Genomic DNA, 18,325 nt, shown 5'->3' on the forward strand with positions numbered 1-18,325 from the left:
TCAGGAAAAACTTCCTGTTCGAACAATACAGCAATGGGACCAATTACCTAAGGGCATGGGCTCTTCCACACTAGAAGCATTCAAGAGGTATTTGGACAGCCATCTGTCAGAGATGCTTTAACATAGGAGTCCTGCATTGACTGGGGTTTGACTCAATGATCTAACAGGCCCCATTCAGCTCTACTGTTCTGATTCTAAGTTCAGGAGCAGGTGGCTGTGTTATTATTATATTATTATTATTATTATTATAACATTTCTATGCCGCCCCTTGCCGAAACCTCGGGGCGGCTTACAACATGATTGCCAAGAACTGCCCTAAGATATTTCCAGGTTACACAAGCTGCCATTCAGACCCAGACAGCACCCAGGAATACAAGAGCCTTGGAGGTAGAGCAAGACTATACCCAGGAGCTGGAGCTGGGCGAGTGTATTTGGCTGGGGTAAAAGTTTAGAGCACTCAGCCTGAGGTCATTAAGGGTGCATCTAATGTCACTGCCCCTAACCTTCTGAACTCGAGAGTATCTCAGGCATCCAATGGAGGAACCAGTTCTTGCCTCTGTGTTTCTCTCACCCTGCAAAACATTTAGACAACTGATCATAGCCATCAAAGTGTTTCACGCATTTGCAAACAGCAGTGGCTGAGGGACTGCCAGGATTCTACGTATCCCATCATTCCTTCCTTTTCTGCCCCCTCCAGCACCGGCTCTGAAGTTGCACTTGCAGCTTTGGACAGTAGGCAGCACACAAAGACCTGCACTGGCCAGAGGGCAGAGGGAGCGTGAACCAAGTTTGGCACCCCAGCTTCAAACATGAAGTGTTTTCAGAGGTTGGACTTGGGGTTCTGAATTTCCCTATGGCTCCCTAAACAATATCCAGTGGCCACAGGCTTACGTCCTAAGACCCTTGTATAAATAATACTAATTTGTGCGTTCTTAAGAATTATCCGCAAGCAGTCTTTTGAAAGACCTGATATAGATAGTATCCCCTTATATACAAAAAAATCATTTAATAAGCTAGGTTACTAGGAGGCTTGAAAGTAATCTAAGAGAATCGGTGGCAGTAGAAAGGGGTTGGCTTGTGGAACTCTGAATTATAATGGCAGAGAGTTCCTTCGGTCGTAAAAGTTAGGCATTTGCTAAAAATAAGGAACCTTGTAGGTGGTATCACCCAGTGAAAGGGCAGTTTCTCCATACATGGTGGCAGTACTATAAAGAACTGTCATGGAAATGGTGACTGAGCCCAGGTCAGTGGCGTTACTGCCCTGTGCTGCTAACCATTTAACAGCTGTATACCTGCTTCTCCCACTTGCACTGCCTAATCTACTAAGAAAGACATACATCCCTGTTGATAGCTGCTCAGAAGTTACAGCCACTTACCACTGCCTGCCCCACCTTGTCAGGTGCTACTACAGGGAAACAGGATAGCCAAAGTTATTCTAGGCGTGCCTCAGTTTCAAGTGCAATATAGAAGGACTGGTCATGGACAGGACTTTCTGGAGGCCTTTCATTTACAGGGTCACCGTAAGTCGGAGACAACTTGATGGCACATAGCAACCACATAGAAGGATTGGGAAGCAAGCTCTGACATTTATGAGCTTCACAAGAAGGGCATCTTCTCTAGGACTGTCAAATGAATACAATTTATTTAGACAATTAACTTTTGATGACTGCTATTAGTTTATTACACACATTTATTTAAACTGCATGTTATGTATTACAATATTACACTCATTTCTTTTAGCAGATTTTACCTAAGGCAATTTGCAAATATCAGTAAAATGCAATCCATTCCAAATAAAACAGTAAAACAGCATAATAAACACAATAAAACTACATAATAAATAAAAACGGTAAAGCTTCAGTTTCAAGGGGTATTCAAGTATTAAAAGTCCCAAGATTAAGCATGCATATTAACCAAGCTTCTACCTTTTTAAAGTATGGGAGAGTATATTTACAGTTTAATATATAACATCTAGCACATAATGTTAAAAGGAAAGGTCATCATTTTCCTCACTCCTTACAGTAACATACCAGAAACAAAATAATCTCAAACAGCTATGTTCTTACGTATAGCGTCACCAGGTAAAGTTGACCTTGCTGATTAATCAACTCAAGCTGTAGTGACTAGAACCTCTAGCTTTAGTTTTTACATATGTTGAAGTAACAAGATTGCTAGATATCTGCTCAGGAGCTAGTACAATGATGCCTGCCTGAGGTAGAAGAATAGAGAGAAATGAATTGACCACACCACTCCAGCAGGCAGTTCAAGATATCAGACCAGGGTTGATACAGTCATGGGTAGTAACGCCCTTCACTGTAATGGGTCAATGTGCCACCCATTTAATATTCCTGTGGGTAAGATCATGTTGCAGCAAGGCCTTTGACAGAAGAGCCCCTGCCGATAAGTCCTTTTTTAATATCCTGGCTGTATAAAAAGAAGAAAGGGAAGATCTTTTCCCTGTTCCCACCAGGGGTGTGTGGGGAGAAGCAATCTGCAGCGATTGAAGAAAGCAAAGAGCAGTTGCAGTATAACCTTGATTTATTGTCAGATATCAGTACCTTGGGTGCTGAAGAAAGACCAGAGGGAAAGGACCAGGCAACTCTTGTTACCATTACTCACAGACAAATGGTTATTTGATTTGAGTTGCAGCTGTAACTTGGAGGCTCTTTTCAAATGCCCCAGAGGATAATCTTAGTGAATAAACAGAGTTTTTCCATGAAGTAGCCATAGTCGTTATCAGAGATCTTGATGACTTTGCTCAACACACCATTATGTAAGAAATGAAAGGAAGCTGCCGACAAGCTTTTAACTGAATGACTCTTCACTTGCTACCATTTCAGCTTCACAGAACACATGAAACTGCCTATATTTCAAAACTTCATAGAACTTTACAACACCACTGTGTTCCTTCAAAAAATGGTTTGTAGCTCAGCTGTTCCAACAGAGCATCCCAGAAGTGATAGAGCCAGTCGGAGCCAAACAGAGGTTCATTATTGCACTGAATAATTATGTAATAATTATTAATGAAAGGGAGAACAGAGCACTTCCAACAAAAGTGTTTAGCAGCTTAGACTCAGTTCTAATCTAGTAGCACAGTAAACTTCTCAAATGTTGGAAGACCAGACACAAATTTGCTATTGTGAACTTTCAAGGGATCTGGGCAATGCAATATAGATGAACAGAGATTAAGGCCATGGCAGACCTCGTCAGAAGGATGGGGGCAGAAAATATTTTAAGAGATGTGTTGGGCTACCAGTTCCACCATCCCCACCAACTGGGTGTGATAAGAGTTATAATTCAACACATTCAGATGAGGGAAGACTGGCATACAGGGACATGTGCATCAGGTTGAGCAGGGTTTTCAGGTTCCTGAAGCAATACAAAACTCTACAAAACCTGTTTATGAGAGATGGAAGTAGGAGTTTACATAGCCTGAACACTGATCTCTCTTCAAATGTCCTTTATCTCTGAGGGGAAAAAATGTCTTGCTCTAGCAGAAGCTGCTTTATGCCAAGCCAGACAATTGGTCCATCTGGTCAGGTACTCTCTCTGCTGATTGGCAGGGATTTCTCAAGGGATCAGAAAGAAGTCTTTCCAGCCCTTCTAGCCAGTATCATTTAACTGGAGATGCCAGGCCCATCTGCTGTGCCAAGTTATGAACTTTGGTTCTGGGGCTTTAATGGAGTCAGTGCTTCCAGCTATCAAGATGGAAGGACAAAATAGAAAGCTGACTACTGGAATGTAAACGTAAGAAGCACCATCTGAAGAATAAATTCTCTCCCCATCAGTTGTTTGATGCAACCAGGATAGACATGGATATCATAGACCACTTGCTCCAATAAAGTACCTTTGACTTGACTGAAACTCTATACAATCACCATTCGGACTGTTTCTGTGCCTTTCCCTTCTTGCTGTACCTCCATACTGCTTGCTGTTGCTTGTATCTAGACTCCTGGAAAGTTTTCTTGACTTGCTCAGCAAATCCAGGGCTATCTTCCTGGAGTGCATTAATTGCCTGGAGAATTAAAGGAGTCCTCTCCCATGGAAGTGGGTTATTCCGTGGCCTCATTGGTATGACCATGCTACATTTGTGTGGAATAGTCAATGCACCAAACAGAGAGGTATATGACTGAAATTGGCACCAAAGTTCACTCAGGAAGTTTTCGGTCAGCAAGATAATTATCCATGCAGAACCATTCATAGCATCATTTAAATTTTCAAGCAGATGTCTACCACTAGGCATTTCTGCAAAGATAATCCCTGGTTTAATACAAAATCGATTTTCCAGCAAGTCCTGGACTCTAACAGCTTCTGCAACATCATCATCAGCATGAAGAATCACAAACCTGTAAAATATATCCTCAGCCTCCTCATCACTGTTTTGAGTTTCTTGGATGTTTATGTTTTCTTGGATAGGGCAAGTAGTTTCTGTGTCCAGTGACAGTTCACACAATGCGGGCTTCCTCTTGAAGTTTTTCTGCCCTTTACATGTAGAGTTGTACTTCATACTATTCCGCTGAGTCAAAGTTGACATTATTTTGGAGATACCCGTTCCCATTATGGTAAAATGCCCACTTCTAAAAGAAATGAAGCATCCCCATTCTTCCAGTCTATAAAACAAAAAGAAAATGAAAAATAAACTGGGGAAAATGTAAAATTTTTAATAATCACAAAATGCATCCAGAGTTATCTTGAGATCATGTGAATCAAGATATCTAGGACAACAGAAGCAGGGAAGGAGAGAGCAGAAGCTATAAAAGAGTTGTAAAGGCAAGAGTGAAAAGTAAATTGTAGCTAAGCATGTGATGCTGCAGCAAGGAACAAAAAGGGGATAGATTTAAGAGTTGATCTCAGTCTCTCTCACACAAGCACACAAGAAAGACTCGACCTCAGTGTTCTGAAGAGACTACATTCCCCAGACTGCATACTGTGAATTCACATGCATTCAGCAAACAAAGGCTTTATCTTATGCAATAACTCTTATCACACTCCATGTGGCATAGTTGCTATGAACTCCTCAGCAAATTCCAAGTTATTTGAAACAGGTGAATTGATAATGAAGTCTCTCCTATAAAAAGGGTCCAAGCATATGCCTCATATTTCAGAAGGTCCCAGCTTCTACTCATGGCAGGTAGCAGTTGCTGGAAATGACCCCTGCTTGAGACCTTGGAAAGTCACGGGTAAACAGCATTGGGCTCGATGGACCAATGGCCTGGCTTGATGTAGATAGCTTTATCCACATATAAAGCATTTTTCTGAAAATAGAGATAATTTGACTACAAAAGCCTTCAAGCCAGCCTTTGAATATGAAGGTAATGGGCAACATGCATATACACAGACACCCTGCAGGGCATGTTTTTGAAACTAACACTGCAACAACAGTTTTTGCATCTACAACACAGGGTGAAAATGTTTCCATCTGGTTTTCTGTGTTAGATTTTTAATGTGATAAGTTTGTTAATAACAATGAATAGATATTGATTGCAAATACAGTCTCAGGCAAGCTTTCTAGTTTCAAAGCTGTGGATAAGCAGTTGTCAGCATATCCTGCACAGTTCTTTTGATTGGTAACATTTATTAGTGTGATACTATTTTCTGCTTTTTAAAATATTATTTATTTGATTTATATGCCTCCGAATTAGCCAGAGGCTCTCTGGGCAGCTTGCATACAAGCAAACACCATAAAACCAACAATACAATTAAAAACAATAATATCAATTAAAAATAGTAATAAAAACTAATAAAATAAATTAAATATATAAGATAAATAGCTAATTGATAATGAACTGATAAGCTGAGAGAGGGATATAAAGCAATCTAATAATGCAACATAATTCGCAAACAAAATCAGGACTGTAAGTATGGAAAAAGGTGCTCCCTCAGATAGCCTGGCCCCAGTCCATTTAAGACCTTATATGTTATTACAAGCACTTCAAATTGGGCCTGGGCAGGACCAGTGTGATGTGCTCACGCGTGTCGGTCCTTGTTAGCAGGTGTGCTGCCCAATTTTGAACAAATCGCAAGGTCCAGTCCGTCTTCAAAGGCAACCTCACGCAGCGTGCATTGTTCTAATCCAAGCAGGAGATTACCAGCACAAGAATAACTGTGGCAAGGCTCTGCGCATTCAAGCAGGGACACAGCTGATAAATCAGCTGAAGCTTGATAGAACACACTCCTAGATACTGAGTCCACCTGAGCAACAAGTGACAACCTGGGATCCAGGAGCACTCCAAGGCTGTGAACCTTGTCCTTTAGGGAGAGCACAAGTCCATCCAGGACAGGTTGAAAACTCCCCAGTTGAACAGACAGACTTCCGACCAACAGCACCTCCAATTTATCTGGACTGAGCTTCAGATAATTGGCCCACATCCAGTCCCTTAGCAAGCTCAGACACTGGTTCAGAGCAGTCGCTGCTTCACCTGGATTAGATGAAAAGGAGAGGTAGAGCTGTGTGTTATCAGCACTTCAGCCCAAACCTCCTGACCTCACCCAGCAGCTTCATATAAATATTAAGAGCATGGGGAACAAAATGGAGCCCTGTGAAACTCCATGGCACAAAGGCCATAGTGCAGAGCAAAGGTCCCCCAGCACCACACTCTGGAGATGGTCGGCCAGATAGGAGCAGAACCGCTGCAGAGCACTGCCCCCAACTCACATCTGGCCAGCCTCTCCAGAAGGATACCAAGGTGGATGGTATCAAAAGCCACTGAGATCCAGGAGAACAATAGGGTTGCATTCCCCCATCTCTCTCCCAGCAGAGGTCATCCCACAGGGGACCAAGGCAGTTTCTGCCCCAAACCCAATAATCATTTTGTCCACCAAAGTCTTGCTTATACAGGCCAGGCCAGGCCCCGATCCACTATTAGATCATGTATCAGTAAGGTTTTATTGTGGGTTGACCTGGCATTAAGCAACAGCACCATCAGTTCCGAAGGCAGGCTGGCATGGTCACCAGGCATCCTCTGGCTGGGGGAAAGGCCAGAGGAGAGGGCAGGAACAAGCTGTCTGTCTCCTTATCTTCTACACAGGCCTGTCCAACCCACAATGCCATATCTCCCTCTACACAAAATCACTGGGACTGGAGCACCATCATTCAGACTCACAGCAGAATGTGATGTTAAAGGTGAGTACAATAACACTACCAATCACAAAACAACAAAACAAAAGAACACAAAAGAAGACTGAAACAGATCAAGGACAAAACAAACCCACCTTCCAGTCATACAAACCAACCTTCAAACCAAGTTACCAATCCTTATCCACAACCAACATCAACTAACACATTCCAACAAATCAAGTACCAACCGTTACACAGTATCCTCAATCAAACAGCTTGTTCATTTACCTTCCTCCATCACAACCTACACAGCCCATCCACTACATTCCAAAAGCCAACACATCAATAAATCCATTCCTATGAAACACCCCCCTCTTTATGTTATTATATTTACATTTTGAAGAATCCTGATATAACACCTACATTATGTGAGGGGGCATAGTTCAATCTTCCCTGCAGCAGATGTGCCTCCATCTCAGCACACAGAGGCTTCTGGGCATCCAGTGCAAAACGTGAGGTGCATCAGCACTGATCTCCACTGCTGCGGCAATTTGCACCCTGCACTTTACCTAGACATCTGATTTTAGCTGTCGAGATTTAGCACAAGGGAGAGGGAGGGAGGGAGGGAGGGCAGGGGCACCAATTTGAAATGGCCCAACTCCATGGGCCCAGACTTCTCCACACACTATCCCCCAGCAGGCCCCCTTTTCTCCCTCAGTTACAACATTTCTTCCCATGTTAGCTATAAAGGAGCAGGGTGGGTCATGGGGTCAGTCTTCCAAAAATCCTATGGTCTGCCAGGCTACATCAGGAGGCCATAGGATTGTACCTTTAGCGTGCTTTTTCATCAAATACTTCTGTTCCAATGCTTGTTGTATATTAGGACAAAAAATGGGTATTAGTTTTAGCTTTGTTGTTTACTAAATAATTAAACCAAACAAGCAAAATGAGATCATTCTGTAAGGCAGAAAATTTTCCAGTGTAAAATGAAAATGTCCAAAATAATTTACCCTATGAAAATTAAGCTAACTTGCATAGGATCATTTTCCAATTCAAAATCTTTGGAAAAACATATCAATGTTTTGCAGTATGTAGGGGATGGCTATTCCACCTTTATGACAGTACTTTGGAAAGTGTCTTTGATATGGGGCACTATATAAATAGAATCTGGGGCCAACTCAACTATCAAATGACTTCACTGGCTTGCTCCATAACTTTCGGGGATAGGAGGACCAGTTTTACCTTCATTTCAATCTGCCAAACTGTACCATTTACTTTCTCTCATATTTATTTCTTAGATTCATATCCTGCCTTTTCTTTTTATAAAGAACTTGTAGCAGCTTGCATCATTCTCCTCCTGCTGCTCTCAGGTTTATTCCCACAACAACCACCCTGCAGGGTAGGTTGGGCTGAGAGTGTGTGACTGGCCCAAAGTCACCCAGTTGACTCCATGACTGAATAGGGACTAGAACCCAGATTGTCTGTCCCAGTTCCGTTCTCTTAACCACTACATCACACTGGCTGAGCTCATTGCTAGCATTTATATGTGTTACATCTTGTCAAGTCATTTCCAGCCTCAGTATTGTCATTTTTGTTTCTAGGGAAAGCTCTCGCTTGATTTGATCTAGAACCCACTTGTTTGTCTCTCTGTCATTCTAGTGTATTTGCAAAGCCCTCCTCAAGCACCATGTTTCAAATGCATTGATTTTCTTCTTGTCAGCTTTCTTCACTGTCGAGCTTTCACACCCACATATGATGATTTGGAATACAACTGTTTGGATGATCTTGACCTTGATCTCCATAAAACATCTTTACACTTCATCTTTTTAGTTCCTTCATTGTTGTCCTTCAAAGTCTCAGTCTTCTTTGAATTTCTTGGCTGCAGTTTCCCCTTGAATGGATAACTGAGACAAGCTATGTGCAATCTTTCACATTGTTATCATTTACTCATACGGAAAAGTGGGAAGACACTTTGGTCGTGAAAGTAAAATCTGCCTAATTCCATTAACACTGGGTGGGTCAGCTCCCATTGACAGGATGCCACAAGGGTATATGAGACAAAATAGGAAACTATTCAAAGTATTAAGATATATTATTTCGACAAATAATTTCTCAAAAAGATGGAGAAATCAGTACTATGGAAACCACGTCACTCACCTGAAAAGGCCCCTAGTTAAGTCTGTGTTTAGATTTTTCCATTTCTATGTACTCTGGAATACTGGTGAGAAAACTCCCCCACAAATTGTTAGCTTTTCTGATTGTGCCTACTTTCCACAGCTCCACACCCTTTATCCTATGAAGTATTTCTTTATTCTAAAAAATTTGAAATGCTTCTCCTAAGACTTAGCAACTGGCATTAAGAGTCTTAAACTAAAATATGCTAGTAGTTTTGGTCCTGCCACTTTTAACTTTGCCCCCAAACTCCAAGAGTTTCTTCAAAATTGATTTGGGCCCTGAGGCTTAAAAAGGTTCAACATCCCTGCTCTAAAGGCTTCTCTGGTTCTTATATCAGCCTGTTGTGATGCTGGAGTCATCACTTTGACACAACCTTCCTTAAGGCACCTAGAATCAGTAATAAAAAACACCCTGCATACAATAAAGCTCTCCAGTGGGGGCATTAGCTTTTTTGTATGATCTAAACTTCTTCACATAAAAGTGCAGGTGCAGGATGTGGCTGTTTTATTTTTGTGGGAACAGCACCCCCTCCTGGCATGGGGATACTATACATGCTGTCTTATATACCTAATTAGACATGCACTTGTTATACCATTTCTAACTGCAACCAGAACCTGGCCCAAACTAGGTCACAGAACTGACTTTCTCTACCAGAAATACAGGAAAAGTAACTTTCTAAATATAAGCAGATTAGAATTCCCCATCAGTAATTAATCACATTTCACTCAACACAGAGTGGGCATTAAAAGGCTAGGTTACCCAGCCAGAAAATGCAAATTATAGGCAGACATGGACCCAGACATTTCTCAAGAATTAACAGCCAATACCGCACTTGAAATACAATCAGACAACTAGAGACTGAAAGTGATGTTTGCTTGCCTTTGATCACAGTCAAGGGGTGCTTTCACATTAGGCTTTTACTGTGTAATCACCCTGGCTCATACGTGGAATCTTGAAGTACAGGAGATCAGACATCATTTTTCATTTGCAGTCCTTCTGTGGTTTCCCATGGCTTCTTCCATCTTCTTTTCCTGTCCAAAAGACAGAAAAGCTGTATAATGTCTTCTGACTGGTAACACAAAGACTTGTTTGTCTAGAATAAGAGTAGGCTACAGAGCTGCTACACAGTCCTACAATGGTCAGATTTAGCTTGTGAACAAGTTAAATTTGATATTTTGGCTTGAAATGTCATTTTCCCCATCGCAGTGGTACCTTGGCTCATGAACTTAATCCGTTCCACGACTCTGGTTGTGACCCAAATTGGTTGTGACCCAAGTCAAATTTCCCCATAAGATTCAATGTAAATAAGGTCAATCCATTTTGGCCCCTCCGAATGTGGTTGTGAGCCAATTTTTGGTTGCGAGCCAAGTCAAATTTCCCCATAAGATTCAGTGTAAATAAGGTTAATCAATTCTGTAACTATTTTTTTTAATCAGAAAAATGTGAAACAAAGTGACAAAGAACAACAAAGTAACAAAGGGTACTGTGCAGTACAGTGGAGAACACTAACCTAGCTGCGGGGGAGGTTATTGTTTTGAGGGAGAGTCCCCCTCCATAAGGACATTGGGGAGATCTCTTTCAGGGGATTCCTCTCTTCTTTGTCTCTTAGCTGCAGGGTCAATGTTGGTGAAAAATCTGTCTATAGTCACTTTTTTTTCCTGTGCTGCAAAACCCTCCGGAAATGAGAGACCATGTTATCGTTCATCAGATTCAACACTCTGTTCGTTACAGTTATGTTGGGGTGGTGCTTCTCAAAGAAATCCTGGCACTCATTCCATTTTTTCATAATGGATTCTATCACATCGCTGCTAACCTCCTCCCTGCCTTCCTCTTCCTCAGTGGAATCCTCCAGTCAATTCTCAGTCAATGGCCCAGATGTATGGGAATTCTGGGAACTGTGGTCCAAACACCTCTGGAGGCAACCAGTTTGGGGAAGACTGGGCTAGAGTTCAGCCCTTTTTTGACCTTAAAGGGTTATAGACATCTTTCAAGAGAAAAGAAATTGAATATATAGGTGTAATCCCATGCATCCCAAACATCACAGAAGCCTAGATTTAATATGAATCAAAACTCATAGCTGGATTATGAACACATTGCAAGTCTTTGTGATTGACCCACAAAACCACTGTGCTCTAGTATCATGTGCTGGATTTGGAACCACAAGAACCTCAGCTAAAATTAAAGAAAAGAAGCATGTTGGCAGTATCTGATGAAGGTTTAGAAACCTAAGTAAGTTATGAGATTCTAATGATCAGGCAGCCATCCCCAACCTGGTAATCCCCACATTTGAGGGGAATGGGAGACGTAGTCTAACACATTAGAAGGGCATCAAACTGAGGAAAGCTGGGAGAGAGTATGAAATTTCAGCATATCTACAATTCTGCCACTAAAAGCATTGCAGCTCCATGTGGAAAAAAAAGCTGCACCTATTACATTTCTGGAATTTATGACTAGTTACAGAAATTATTCTGACTAAAGTTACAGAAACTACTGTTTTAGATATAGTAATGGGCCTTTAGGTTGAGATCAGAAACTCCCACTGAAATGTCTGACTTTTTCTTTCAATAACTGAGCTTTAAACTGTATCACAGCTGCTTCCAGAACTTCCCTCAGTTTCAAAGTCTATTTCCCATGCAAGCAGGGAACTGAAGTTCATTGCTCCGTAGTATGGCAGTATCTTTGACTCTGCTGAATGTCCCCCTCATGGCCTGCCCTGCAAGGGATTCCTTCTTTATTCAAAGTCTTCTCACAAAAGTGAAAAATATCCTCTTCCTGCTAGACACTCAATAGACAACAGAGAACTTAGAGAAGTGTCAAGGTCTGTGGTGACTATAAATGACAATTACCTGCTAAATCATGGGAATTCATGATTTATGAAAGAATGGATCTCTGCTAAAGTTTAAAAAAGACTAAAACCTTATTAGACTCATAACTTTAGTTTCATAACCAGCCACCATGGTGTAGTGTTTAGAAAGTCAGACTACAGCAGGGGAAACCCCAGTTCAAATGTTCACCCAACCATAAAACTGGGTGACCTAAGCCAGTTAAAGTTTCTCACAAGGTTGTCATGAAAAGAAATGGATGCAGCAAGGAGATCGTGCTTTTCGGAAAGATGGGATACAAATTTAAGAGTTTTTCTTTAGATCCTGCCCAGGAGATGGGACTATAAAACGGAAAAATATAAGCACCAAGTAATTCCTGATTTTATACAGTTTATTTGATTGACCAACACCTACCCACCTGAAGATTGGCAATACTAACAAGAAGTACTAGATGTTCTGGCTCACATGTTGTATGAGGATATCCCAGCTTCATCGAAATATGTATTAATTTCTATCCTCTCAATGAGAAAGGGAACGGGCACATCAAAACTTAAGTTAGGTCATTCTACTAAATTTCACAGCTGTTCCATAGCTAAATTCCATAGTTGTTCCAGTCATGTTAATCTGGCAAAAGGGAAAAAAAGGAAAAGAAAAACAATAGCTTTTGCTTAGGCCATAAGGAGTCAAAAGTGCAGGCTTCTGAATTACACAGAAAGCTGCCTCAGGCCTGATGTTTGAGGGACTTGTAAAAGAAAAATGTGTTTCTATGTTATTGTACCTGGTGTGTCTGATTTCTTGGAGACTTTTTCTAAAACTCATGTACAAAAGGTGTGGGGAATATATTTTGTATTTGTGTATAGTGCTTGTTCATGTAGGAAGAGATCTATAAATTAGAAAGGGAGCCACAATTCTCTGATCTATTAGGCTAAAAACATATTTTTAATTTCTCTTTCTGTATCATAGCAATGTCCAAACACCAATTTACTACATCAACATTAAACACCATCACAAAAATCTTCTGGAACAAAACACTGACCTTTTTATTAAAGAAAATCAAATTCCTCTTATTCTCTACCACTAAAAATCAGTCCAAACAAGTATTACACTGTGACCAAAGTATCACAAATCCAGTGCAGAAACCCAAACCCTTCTTCACAAGCTGGAACTTCTTCCAGATGCTTCACAGACATTTTGGCCTGACAAGTAGTCTAACTATACTGAAAAAATACTTTCATTTTTTTCTCTGAATAATAAATCCCAGAGGCTTTCATCACTTTGCGCCACTATAGGCTTTTCTACATACATTTCTACATATAAATTGATCTTGAAAATTTAAAAAAACTTAACATGAATTGTAGGCACATACATCATGTTCAGGCTTCCAGAGATTCCATATCCCAGAATTATTACACTGGGAAAACCTCCCTCTCCTGCATCTTTGGTGGAGATGGTTTCTCTAGATTTATGACCACCCTCAAGAGATATCAAGGGCAACAGTGGGAATAATAAAAAAAAGCCAGCAGTTCTATATTCAGCTACCTATGTAGAGCTTTGGCACAGTCCACCATTTAAAACCCAACTGTAGATCTTTTTTTCCTGTTTAAATATGCACTGGATTGTCTTTTAACAGGGCTAACAGAATTGCTGGGACTGGTAGAAGGTTGCGTAGTTTGGATCCCCACTAAATTAGGAAGCTCATGGGGCCCCCCTCGCCTATTTAAACTACCTCACAGGGTTGTTGTGGGGTTAAAGGGAGGGAGACCCTCAGAATTAGCACAAACCAAGATAAGAAAGGTCCTAAACACAACCAAACAGGTGTTCTGGAGCATTCTCCTTAAGGTGACACAAGCCTCTTTGGGCGGTGGGAGGAGGCCTTAACAGGCCTCGCCGGGCTACCCCGCTGGCATGGGTCAGCCTGAAACGCCCTGAGCCGTCGGGCTGGGAAGAGGAGGCTGGCCGCGCAAGGCGCTCCCGCGGTGGGACTTCGCGCCGGCAAGAGGAGGGTAACACCCTGGAAGAATTTGGGTGCTGATGCCCTCGGGGGTGGGTCAGGGCGCTAAGCAGCAGGACTCACCTGATGTACCGGCGGAGGAGACGCTAAAGCCCCGGCGGGGCTCCTCGGCAGCGCTCCGCTCCCCGCTGGCCCTTTGCGGAACTGGAGGCGCTGACGAGAGGATATCCTGGCGCGAACAAGAAACAAGAAGCAGAAGCGGGGCGGAGGATGACGATGTTTGGGATTTCCATCGACAGCTTCTTTCTTCTTCCACCGACTCTAGAAGCCCACAAGCTGCTCAAAAGGAGCCCCTCTGAGCTGGCTAAGAGAAGCCCACTTCTGCAGCCCTGCTCTGCAAGCGACCCGTCGCTGTCTCTAGAGGAGCCATTTCTCTTGTAAATCCTACAGTCCTAATTCAGACCTGAGTCCTTGCTGTTGCAAACACGCCCACTATTCCATTAAAGCCTAGTGGGACTTGCATCTGAGTAAGCGTGCATGGGATTGCACTGTAAATCCTTTTTAGTCTTAAGATCCAAGCCAATCGTCCTCCCGCACCGCCCTACAAACAACCCCAAACCCCATCCTTGCCTCCAGAAACTGATTGCAGTCTAGAACTGTTTTGCCCTGCCTCCCTCTCACCCTCAATGCTTAAAGTAGCCGCCTATGAAATAAAAGCACAACGATATAAAATCCCCCCAAAATGTATCAAAGGGATTCAAAACGTTGGAGTCCCACAGCAAAATACCTCCGCTAGCCATCTTCAATGTGTGTTGAAAAAGTACCTGGATTTCTTCGGAAACATCAATAGTAAGGCAAATTGTCCATTTTCTATCCTGAGCCTGCTAAACTCCCTGTCCAGTATGGTTTTAATTTTTAAGAAATTAAATTGAGAGCCTGGTATGCTGTAAAGTGAAGTGCTAGAGCACTAACTTCATTCTCCAAAATGACTCTGAGCCCCAGATCCATACAAAAGTAAAGTGGCAGATGTGCTGTGGTCCACACTTTGTTTTAAAGCATGCCCAGCCACCCAGAACAGGTAAGTTGGGAGTGATAGGGAGCATCTACAGGAGGAACAGAGAGACTGGGGTGGGGAGTTTGCCTGGGTTTTTGGTGTGGTATGTATTTCTCTGTTCATCACTGGCTTGTCTTCTATGAAATGGCTATTTTGTTGTGCTTTGTGGTGACAAATATGTGATTTGCAAATGGGGCTCAGACCTGACCGCTGCCTTGCACTTTCTTGGTCAATGAGCCTCATTAATTTGCCTTCTGTGAAATGGGCACTGCAGGAGTAACTAAGGATTTTAAAGAGTAGTTTTCTGTTTCAGTGCTCAGATGTTCTTTCCACAATGTACTTAATATTCTTAGGTAAGTTGCTCTTGTCCTTATTAAAATGGGAAATGGCTGTTTCATGACTGGCCACACCCACCACAGTACAGTAGTCATGTTGTGAATTGACAAATCCTGCTATGGCAGCAATTCTGTGAGAGCACCCAGGGAACCCCAAATTCCAAAGGTGGCCATTGGCCCCAAAAGGGACAGTACTGACAAACTCAGTAAGGGCAGAATCTTATGCATGTTTAAATAGGAAAGAAATTCTACAACTTCCAGGTGAATGCTGGGAGTTGCAGGCCTTTTTCTGCCTAAACAAGTCAAGGATTACATCCTAAGTTATGAAAATGTGAAGACTGGAGCTGCTGGATCAGACCAATAGGCAGTGCTTTTTTGGTAAGAAAAACGGTGCCAGAACTCATGAAATTATTTACCTTTTGCACATAGTCAATCACTATACACAGACCCACACACATCAGTTGTGTAACGAAACATAATGGTCACCGCCCGCAGCAAGCACTCAGCACGCGACCACACGACCAATCACAACCAGCTCGGACGAAGTACGCATGCATCGGACCTGACACACAAGCAGCCCGCATGCACCGTTTTAATGATTTTGCCACCGACCTGCTACGCTCGACAGGGCGATTCAAATCCACGTGGACTAAACATCAAATTTTCAAAAGTTACTTTTAAAACTTGAAAAATCTGTCAAAAAAAGGTGCCGGAACTCCGTTCTGGTGCATTCTATGACAAAAAAGCACTGCCAATAGGCCACTGAACATTCAGCTTCACACAGTGCAAGCAAAAAAGTTCACATACAGGGCAAGATGCTAGTTTCCATTCCCTGTTTCTAAACTTCAGTATCAGTTAATTGGTTGTTTATTTCTACAAACAGGGAACATGGCCCTTATTACCATTTCTAGAAGCCACTATTAGGGTATTTTAGGTTAAGTTAGGTTAGAGTTTATAACAGTGCCTTAACTCTAGAAAGTTAATTATTTGTACATCTACTACCAAACCCCAAGCTTGTTCATCAACAACTTTTCTCTATTTGTATGTTTCCATTTATGACATTCACTGGTTGAATTTCTTTTCCTGAAACTATCATACCATAAGAATAATTTTTAGGTAGTATTTTAAGGTGACTAGAGTCCCTATCACCCAAGACTTTTCTTAGCTAAGAAAATGTATTACTTGCAATCTATTTTTAGAATGTTAGTCATGTGATTTACAGAAGACAACAGATGGAGTTTCCATTGCATAAACTTTGCTACATAAATGTTCTTCTTCCTTTTATACCTAAATCTCTTCCCCTTTCCTCAGGGTTTTGCCTTGTCATCTTAAGATTGTAGTCAGTTTTTTTAAAAAATCAACCACTGAATACTGCCTCGTTTGCAATAATGGGAGCTACTATAATTAAACAGAGGTCTCTAATAAAAAATGAAATGTCATTAAACCATATATTCAGCCTAAAATTTAAAATGACTATATTCCATTAAGGAACCATTTGGCTGTTAGGGTTCAAAATAAGCGTTTGAATATATTGATTGAATGTGGCAAAAATCTTTTAATTTTACAAATACACCTGTATATATGAGGTTTGAACTAACCAGGAAAGAAGTTTTGGAATTGTGTTGGATGCTCAAAGAAAAAAAAAGTGTGGCAGCAGATGGAAAAAGTCAATTTCATTCTAGGAATCCCTAGAAAAATCAAAAGCCTGGAACATTTTCACAGTGAGGAAAGGCAGAAGCATTTAAGAGTTTTTAGTTTATAAAAGGGGCAGGTATGCCAACTTGTGAGATAGATATGATAGGGATTCATAAAATGAAGAGTATTGTGTAGCAGAGGTAAGGAACTCATAGACCTCTAAACATTGCTGATTCCAGCTGCCATCAGCCTGGCTATTGGTGAGAGATTATGGGAGTTGTAGTTCAACAACAGCTGAAAGGTCACACTTTTTCAACTACTTGTGTGGAGAAAGTAAAGTTTTTCTGTGTCTCATATTAGAACAAGCCAAAAAGACTTGTTGGCAGGAGATTCAACACAGACAGAAGAAAAATATTTCTGCACTTAATACCTAACTACCTTATGAATTTGCTGCCACAAGACATGGCGATGGCCAGTGGATAAGTTGATGGGAGGTTAAACTTGCAATCACATACTTACCTAGGAGTACTGAATGTAATGGGGTTTATTTCCGAACAGACATATACAGTATGTTTGTACTGTAAATCAGAACAGAGTATGTTGGAGATTTTGATACTGCAAGGCTCTTATATTCCTACATGGTTTCAGATTAGTAAAAATGCAATTTAGTATGCAGGGAGGTTGGGGATGGGGTAACTGCTATTTGACAAATTATATCCTAATTCTCCCAGGCTCAGGCATGATTGAATCTAAAATGCCACCTCACTGATACATTTTTAGATAAACTACATTTTGTAAATCCTACTGATTTTGGCTTTAAAAGAATATTTGATGATGTTTCTTACTTCTATTAGAAATACTTCTCTCTGCAGTTATTTTGGTTCTTTCACTGTTCTGCTTAGAAATTAAGGAATGTAACATGTTATTGAATAAGTATCATGGAAAATATAAGTGTTTTAATCAAGATTTCATATATAATTTTAGCAGTAATATTGGCCTAATGCATCATTTGAAATAACATTTAGCTTTAAGAATTCAATGAGTCCCAGCTTTTAAATCAGCAGTTAACTTAGAATTTCAGCCTGTTTACAATTCTTGGAAGTAAATCTCACTAAGTAAAGTTTCATGTCTTTCATGTTAGCATTGTTATTGTTGTTAGCCGCGAAGTCGTGTCCGACCCATCGCGACCCCATGGACAACATTCCTCCAGGCCTTCCTGTCCTCCACCATCCCCCAGAGTCCACTTAAGCTCACACCGACTGCTTCAGTGACTCCATCTAGCCACCTCATTCTCTG

At 41.4% G+C, this 18,325-nt stretch overlaps 1 protein-coding gene across 2 annotated transcripts; it reads right to left on the minus strand.

The window, feature by feature from the left end:
- Window positions 1–442: 442 nt before the first annotated feature.
- On the minus strand, window positions 443–14,485 carry TICAM2 (toll like receptor adaptor molecule 2). Of its 2 annotated transcripts, XM_044446069.1 has the most exons (3): window positions 14,129–14,485; window positions 10,112–10,263; window positions 443–4,610 (listed from the first exon to the last, which is right to left on the minus strand). In XM_044446069.1, exon 3 carries the CDS (start codon window positions 4,556–4,558, stop codon window positions 3,875–3,877), a length of 684 nt encoding a protein of 227 aa, XP_044302004.1. In that variant the 5' UTR covers window positions 4,559–4,610; window positions 10,112–10,263; window positions 14,129–14,485; the 3' UTR covers window positions 443–3,874. The 2 variants fall into 2 exon arrangements, with proteins under 2 accessions (XP_044302004.1, XP_044302005.1); XM_044446070.1 differs by lacking the exon at window positions 10,112–10,263 and having other exon boundaries at window positions 14,129–14,148.
- Between the last annotated feature and the right edge of the window lie 3,840 nt (window positions 14,486–18,325).

This window comes from Varanus komodoensis, unplaced genomic scaffold (genome assembly GCF_004798865.1).
Source record: "Varanus komodoensis strain SLA01 unplaced genomic scaffold, ASM479886v1 scaffold5, whole genome shotgun sequence".
Taxonomy (NCBI): Eukaryota; Metazoa; Chordata; class Lepidosauria; order Squamata; family Varanidae; genus Varanus; species Varanus komodoensis.